Source organism: Colobus angolensis, unplaced genomic scaffold (genome assembly GCF_000951035.1).
Source record: "Colobus angolensis palliatus isolate OR3802 unplaced genomic scaffold, Cang.pa_1.0 Scaffold37, whole genome shotgun sequence".
NCBI lineage: Eukaryota > Metazoa > Chordata > Mammalia > Primates > Cercopithecidae > Colobus > Colobus angolensis.
In genome coordinates, this window is record NW_012117043.1 from 5,826,697 (window position 1) to 5,833,921 (window position 7,225).

General features: G+C 41.3%; 1 protein-coding gene across 1 annotated transcript; it reads left to right on the forward strand.

The window, feature by feature from the left end:
- Positions 1-2,836: 2,836 nt before the first annotated feature.
- Positions 2,837-6,710, forward strand: LOC105520163 (prickle-like protein 3). The gene is made up of 4 exons (XM_011953778.1): positions 2,837-2,934; positions 5,455-5,602; positions 5,895-6,022; positions 6,386-6,710. The coding sequence occupies exons 1-4, from the start codon at positions 2,837-2,839 to the stop codon at positions 6,708-6,710; spliced, it is 699 nt and encodes a 232-aa protein (XP_011809168.1).
- The last annotated feature ends 515 nt before the right edge of the window (positions 6,711-7,225 follow it).

The following is a 7,225-nucleotide window of genomic DNA, read 5'->3' on the forward strand; positions in this document are numbered from 1 at the left end:
ATCGCTTGAACCCGGGAGGCGGAGGTTGCGGTGAGCTGAGATCGCGCCATTGCACTCCAGCCTGGACAACAAGAGCGAAACTCCATCTCAAAAAAAAAAAAAGAAAAGAAAAGAAAAAGGAATGAAGACAGTGCAAAAAGATTGGGAAGTCAGCTTTAGACACTAATTATAAATGCTAGGAATTACAATTACAAAACAGAATATAAATAATGTAAATCCCAACAAGAGAAAAATCAACATAAATAACAAAATTGGGAGATTGGCAGAGGGAGGAGGGAGGAAGTGTAACCGTGCTAACCATCTCACCTTTTATAGCGGGGGATCAATCAATACTGTCAGAAATCGAAATGTGTGAGGTTTGAAAAATCAATGACTCCAACCTCTTTATGATTTTATGGTTTTCATAACCACTTGTCCTTAACCTTACAGGAATTCTTTTAGTAATTAATATCTCCTGGGGTGGAAACATTATTTAAAGTATAGCCATTCCTTCAGATCTACTTCAATTTATTTTTCTTCTGTTGAATTTCATTAAACTTTCAGAAGCTTAATTTGTATTTTTGATAAAATGTAGACTAGGGATTAATTTTTACAAAATCATTTTTGTCTAACCTTATCGAAAACTTTCTCTTTCTATCCATCTATTCTTCTTTTTGTTTATAAGCATAGAAAGATATTTGAAATAATATTTACCAGTTACTGTCTTCACCCATTCTAAAATACTGTTTTTTTTGTTTGTTTTTTGGTTTTTTTCACATATAAACAACTCTGAAATCTAGTGACCACACAATGGCTGCCAGGTGGCAGCCATGAAGTAGTTGTCATTGCTGACATCTTCTGGTAAGATCAAGCAAGTGCCAGCATCAAAACTTCAAGCAGTGCGTTGGAAATAAAGTCCAGAGACAATAGCTGAGCACTTTTTTTTTTTTTTGGTTTTGGTTTTGGTTTTTTTCTGAAACGGATTTTCGCTCTTCTTGCCCAGGCTGGAGTGCAGTGGTGTGATCTCGGCTCACTGCAACCTCTGCTTCCCTGGTTCAAGCGATTCTCCTGCCTCAGCCTCCCCAGTAGCTGGGACTACAGGCGCCCGGCACCACGCCTGGGTAATTTTTTGTGTTTTTAGTAGAGACAGGGTTTCACCGTGTTAGCCAGGATGGTATTGATCTCCTGACCTCGTGATCCGCCCGCCTCGGCCTCCCAAGGCCTGGGATTACAGGCGTGAAGCTGAGCACTCTTTCAAGAAATGCTGCATCACTGATACTCTTGATGCACAAAGGATATTGTATTCACACACACACACAAACACAAACGACTGAGTCAAAAAAAGGTGATTCAGAAGAGTTGAACGCTAAATGTGAAGATGTTTTAGAAATATATTGGACCGGCCGGGCGCGGTGGCTCAAGCCTGTAATCCCAGCACTTTGGGAGGCCGAGACGGGCGGATCACGAGGTCAGGAGATCGAGACCATCCTGGCTAACACGGTGAAACCCCGTCTCCACTAAAAACTACAAAAAAACACTAGCCGGGCGAGGTGGCGGCGCCTGTAGTCCCAGCTACCCGGGAGGCTGAGGCAGGAGAATGGCGTGAACCCGGGAGGCGGAGCTTGCAGTGAGCTGAGATCTGGCCACAGCACTCCAGCCTGGGCGACAGAGCGAGACTCCGTCTCAAAAAAAAAAAGAAATATATTGGACCAATTTATTTCTTATATTTGTCGTTTATATTTGTATATGAGTAACATGCTATAAAATATATATTTATACGAGTTTAGTTCTTTTAATAAAAATTCTAGGTTATGTAAAGCATTTTGTTATGATTTAATTGGTAGATTTTTTGGTGATACAAAAAATGATTTGAAGTATAATCAAAACCTAGATTTGATGAACTATTATAGTGGTTTTTTTTGAGGCGGAGTCTTGCTATGTTGTCTAGGCTAGAGTGCAGTGGTGCAATCTCAGCTCACTGCAATCTTTGCCTCCCAGGCTCAAGAGATTCTCCTGCCTCAGCCTCCTGAATAGCTGGGATTACAGGCGGGCACCACTATGCCCAGCTAATTTTTGTATTTTTAGTAGAGACAGGGTTTCTCCATGTTGGTCAGGCTGATCTCGAACTCCTGACCTTGTGATCCTCCTGCCTTGGCCTCCCAAAGTGCTGGGATTACAGGTGTGAGCCACCACGCCCAGCCTGAACTATCATATTTCTGAGTGGCAGAACTGGGTAGTTTGTTTCTTCTTTAAACTTTTCCATATGGCTTAATTTTATAATGAATATGTTATGAGGAATATTACATGTAGTGTATATTATCATTACATATAAAATATATACAATGTATTATATATGACAAAAATATGTAATTTACATATTATGTTATACATATTATATAATAAATATGTGATAAATATGTAAAATTTTCCATATGGCTTAATTTTATTATGAACTCTTTGATATAATAACTAGTATTTCACTTGAGCCATCTTAATATTGCTCTCCCAATATTGTTCATACTCACTCACCTTTGCTTAGCCTCATGCAGACATTTCTCCCTATTCTTCAGCTTTACAGTGTTTTGGCCATGGTCTAGGTCTAGGGTGGTTTCCTTCACGGTGGAAGTGAGTACATATTAATATTTCAAAGCCTAAGAACTCCCTGACACTCTCTTGGGTCTGTGCCTTTCTAAGAGCCTCTGTATATTCTCTTCCCACCCGCATATCCTATATTCCTCTACCTTCTTCTTCCTTACCTATTTCAGGATCTTTGAAAGATGCTGGACACAAGTCACCAATGTTCTTGTGTTAGAAGAAGCATTCATGTCCTAAAGAGCAAGGGTGGTGTTTCAGGACCATGGACAGTAGCACATGGCTACGGATGCCTAAAAAAGCTCCCAACGCTCACCTCACCCTGTTCCAGAAGGCCTCATCAAGGTTGGCAGTGGACACCTTGTAGGTTAAATCCACGGTCTTCCTCCAGGTCAGGCTTAGAAAACTCCTCCCAACAAAATAGCACATAGTAGGAACTGAATAAATTTTTGTTCAATTAATTAATAAATTTATTACAGCAAAGAGTTATACTTATGTGCTCAATTCACCCAACAGATACTTATTTAAGCCCCTATTGTGCAACATGCACGAATCTTTCAGGCAAGATGTTTTATGACTGAGGCCCCTGTTTCATGCTGTGTAGCTGGTGTCTTATGAGTACGACAGTAGGCGCTACATGGGGCTGCTTCCTGCCTGCACCTCTGGTAAAAGTGAAGTCTAATACAATTCTTCCTGTTTTCTTCTGTTAAAATTCTGAATCACTTGTTTGTCCATCAACATTTCTTCTTCTCTCCTGATTTCTGTCACTCTCCCTAGAGCCTAAGACATTAGAGAATGCAAATAAGGTCTTTCTCTCTCATCTACATTCACAGCCCTACAGCACCATTTCAGATTTTGTCCTGTGCAACCAAATATTTCCCCACTCCTACTCCCATTTCCGTCACTCTCCCTAGAGCCTGAAACATCAGAGAATGCAAATAAGGTATTTATTCCCCTGTCTTCATTCCCAGTCCTGCGGCACCTAACATTTCAGATTTTGTACTGTGCAACCAAATCTTTTCCTACTCCTACTCCCACTTCCATCCCTACTCCTTAAACAGTACTAGTCTTAAAGGAAAAACACCGCTTTTTGTCATTGTTTCTTCTGAAGTACCTAGCACAGAGCCTGGCTTGTAGTTGTGTGTCAGTAAATAAATGAGAATAAAAGTCCCATGAGGGTGGGGACTTCTGACTATTTTATAATATGTTATAATATGTTAGACATTCAATAAATATATATTCAATTAATTGATCAATAAATTAACATATTTATCTGTGATAAATATCACAGGGAAAGGTTATGCTTATCTGCTCATTAATTCAACCAGCAAGTATTTATTAAGCATCTATCATGTATCGTACACTAGGAATGTAACAGGCAAAAATCTTCATCCTATTGGAACTTACATTCTAGTGGGGGAAATAGAAAAGAAACAAGGAAATACACAGAAAAATGGAATAATATAATTTGAGACAGTGTGTAGTGATATAAAGAAAATAAAGCAACAATGAACAGTGGTGGTTATTTCGGGTCACATGGTCAGGAAAGCCCTCTCTGAAGGATGGCATCTGGGCAGAGACTTGAATGTGGTGAAGGAAAGGCAAGGATCAGGGGAAGAGGGTCTCATGGAGAAAATCAAATTTAAAGGCCCTGGGCTGGAATGAACATTTGAGGAACACAGGAATCCGATGTGGCTGTAGGGACTGAGAGTAGGGGAGGGTGATAAAAAATGAAGTCAGTGAAATCGTGTTAATTATTTACATATTAATTTACAGATCAACTCTGAACCACAGAAAAAACACACACACACACACACAAAATATATATAAAAGGGTACGTACTAGGCCAGGTATGGTGGCTCATGCCTGTAATCCCAGCACTTTAGGAGGTTGAGGTGGGAGGTCAGGAGTTTGAGACCACCTGGCCAACATGGTGAAACCCCATCTCTACTAAAAATACAAAAATTAGCCAGGCGTGGTGGTGCATGCCTGTAATCCCAGCTACTCAGGAGACTGAGGCAGGAGAATCACTGGAACCTGGGAGGCGGAGGTTGCAGTGATCCAAGATCATGCCACTGCACTCCAGCTTGGGTGACAGAGTGAAACTCAATCTGCAAAAAAAAAAAAGGTACATAGTAAAGTATCCCTTCAATCCATGTCACCCTGCCACCTAGTTCCCTTTCTGATAGGCAACTAATGTCATTGGTTTCTTGTGTGTCCTGTGCATATATAAACAAACACGTATATTTATATATTAATCCCTTCTTTTACAGACCTAGTAATGTACTGTACATTGTTCTATACTGTGTTCTTTTCTCTTAACATATCTTAAAAATCTTCCTAAATACTTTGTTTGCAACTGTGTGTATTGTGAGGATGACCTGTAACTTGTTTAACCAATCCCCTACTGGTGCGTAATTATATTTTTAATATTTTGCTATAATGAAAACCCTACCACAAGCCTTTAAACCTAAGGTTAAGGTTTTGAAGTAACATCAACCAGGGTTCAAATTCTGGTTTTTACTTAGAAACTAAGTGACTTTGGGATGCTATGTGGGCTCTGTTCTCTGTTTCCTCAGCTACAAAATGAGAATCCTAATACTATCATGACAATCTTTTGGGGAGATGTATGTGAAGTGCTCAGCATGGTACCTAGCCCAAGAGAGTAATATTGTCCTAACAAAATTCACCACATACTGAATGCTGCTGTGTACTGGGCTTCAAGCTGAGAATTCACATGTTGTCTCGTTTCATCTTCACAACCCTAAAAGGTAAGGACTATATTTCCACATTTACCAAAGAGTAACTGAGAGGTTAACCAATATGTCTCTCAAGTCCTGGAGAAGCAGAAGAGGATTCAAACTCAGGGTTTCCTGACATCAGAGACCTGCTCCAAACCATCACATCCATCTGCTGGAGCTCAGCAAATGTAGTTGCCATCATCATCACCATTATCATCACTGTCACCATCACCATCATCATCACCATCACCATCACCACCATCATCATCACCATCACCGTCACCATCACTGTCACCATCATCACTATCATCATTGCCATCACTAGCACCATCACCACCATCACTATCACCATCATCACCACCATCATTATCACTGTCACCATCACCATCATCATCACCATCATTATCACTGTCACCATCACCATCATCATCACCATCACCACCATCATCATCACCATCACCATCTCCATCACCATCACCATCATCACTATCATCATTGCCATCACTATCACCATCATCACCATCACTATTACCCTCATCATCTCCATCATTATCACTGTCACCATCACCATCATCATCACCATCACCGTCACCATTATCATCACCACCATCATCATCACCATCACCGTCTCCGTCACCATCATCACTATCATCATTGCCATCACTATCACCATCATCACCATCACCAACATCATCACCATCATTATCACTGTCACCATCACCATCATAATCACCATCACCATCACCACCATCATCATCACCATCACCGTCTCCGTCACCATCACCATCATCACTATCATCATTGCCATCACTATCACCATCATCACCATCACTATCACCATCATCACCACCATCATTATCACTGTCACCATCACCATCATCATCACCATCATTATCACTGTCACCATCACCATCATCATCACCATCACCACCATCATCATCACCATCACCATCTCCATCACCATCACCATCATCACTATCATCATTGCCATCACTATCACCATCATCACCATCACTATCACCAGCATCATCACCATCACTATCACTGTCACCATCACCATCATCATCACCATCACCACCATCATCATCACCATCACCGTCACCATCACCATCACCATCATTATCACTGTCACCATCACCATCACCGTCACCATCATCACCATCGCCACCATCATATCACCATCACTGTCACCGTCACCATCACCATCACCACTATCATCATCGCCATCACTATCACCATCATCACCATCATCACCATCACCACCATCACCATCATCTCACCATCATCGCCATCACTGACACCATCTCTGTCACCATCATCACCATCATTATCACCATCACCATCACTATCACCATCGTCATCATTGCCATTACTTACTTTAGGCCCATTGATCTCTGACTTGGCCTGTGCCTGCCTTTGTCTTCAGATTCCCAATTAGTTGGTGCAAATTTTTCCAGAAACAATTTTTTTGTTGTTGTTAATTTCACGCCATTGTTTTTTCTGACTTTGGCTACCTGTGCATGCATGTGTGTGTGTATGCACACACATACTCACACTCAGGCAGACCAAGGGGTCTGACCACAGACCACAGCATCTTTTGGGGATGGTCCACATGTCATCATTGCCTTGGCAACATTAATAGCTCAGGCCAGCTGAGCAAAGTGAAGTGAGTGGGGAGGGTGGTCTCAGATGGCTGTAGTCCATCTCTTCCACTCCCCACCCCACCACTGGGAATAGTAGATCGAGAAGAAAAAGAATAAAAATCAGCAACCAGCTAGTGAGTGTCCACCACATGAAAAGAAGAGTGTTTTATACGTGTTTTCTCAAATCCTCAAGATAGGTCCTTTTACAGATAAGGAATCTGAATCATAACAGAGCTAAGGTGAGTTGCCCAAGGCCAAAGTCAGTGCATG

What these genes read in the sequence shown, in the direction of transcription:
- LOC105520163 (XM_011953778.1), top strand. Translation starts at nt 2,837, where the DNA reads ATGGACAGTAGCACATGGCTACGGATGCCTAAAAAAGCTCCCAACGCT. An exon ending in AGGTTGGCAGTGGACACCTT is followed by an intron (nt 2,935 to 5,454) that starts GTAGGTTAAATC and finishes TCCTGACATCAG; the next exon opens with AGACCTGCTCCAAACCATCA. An exon ending in CCATCACCGTCACCATCACT is followed by an intron (nt 5,603 to 5,894) that starts GTCACCATCATC and finishes TCATCATCACCA; the next exon opens with TCACCGTCACCATTATCATC.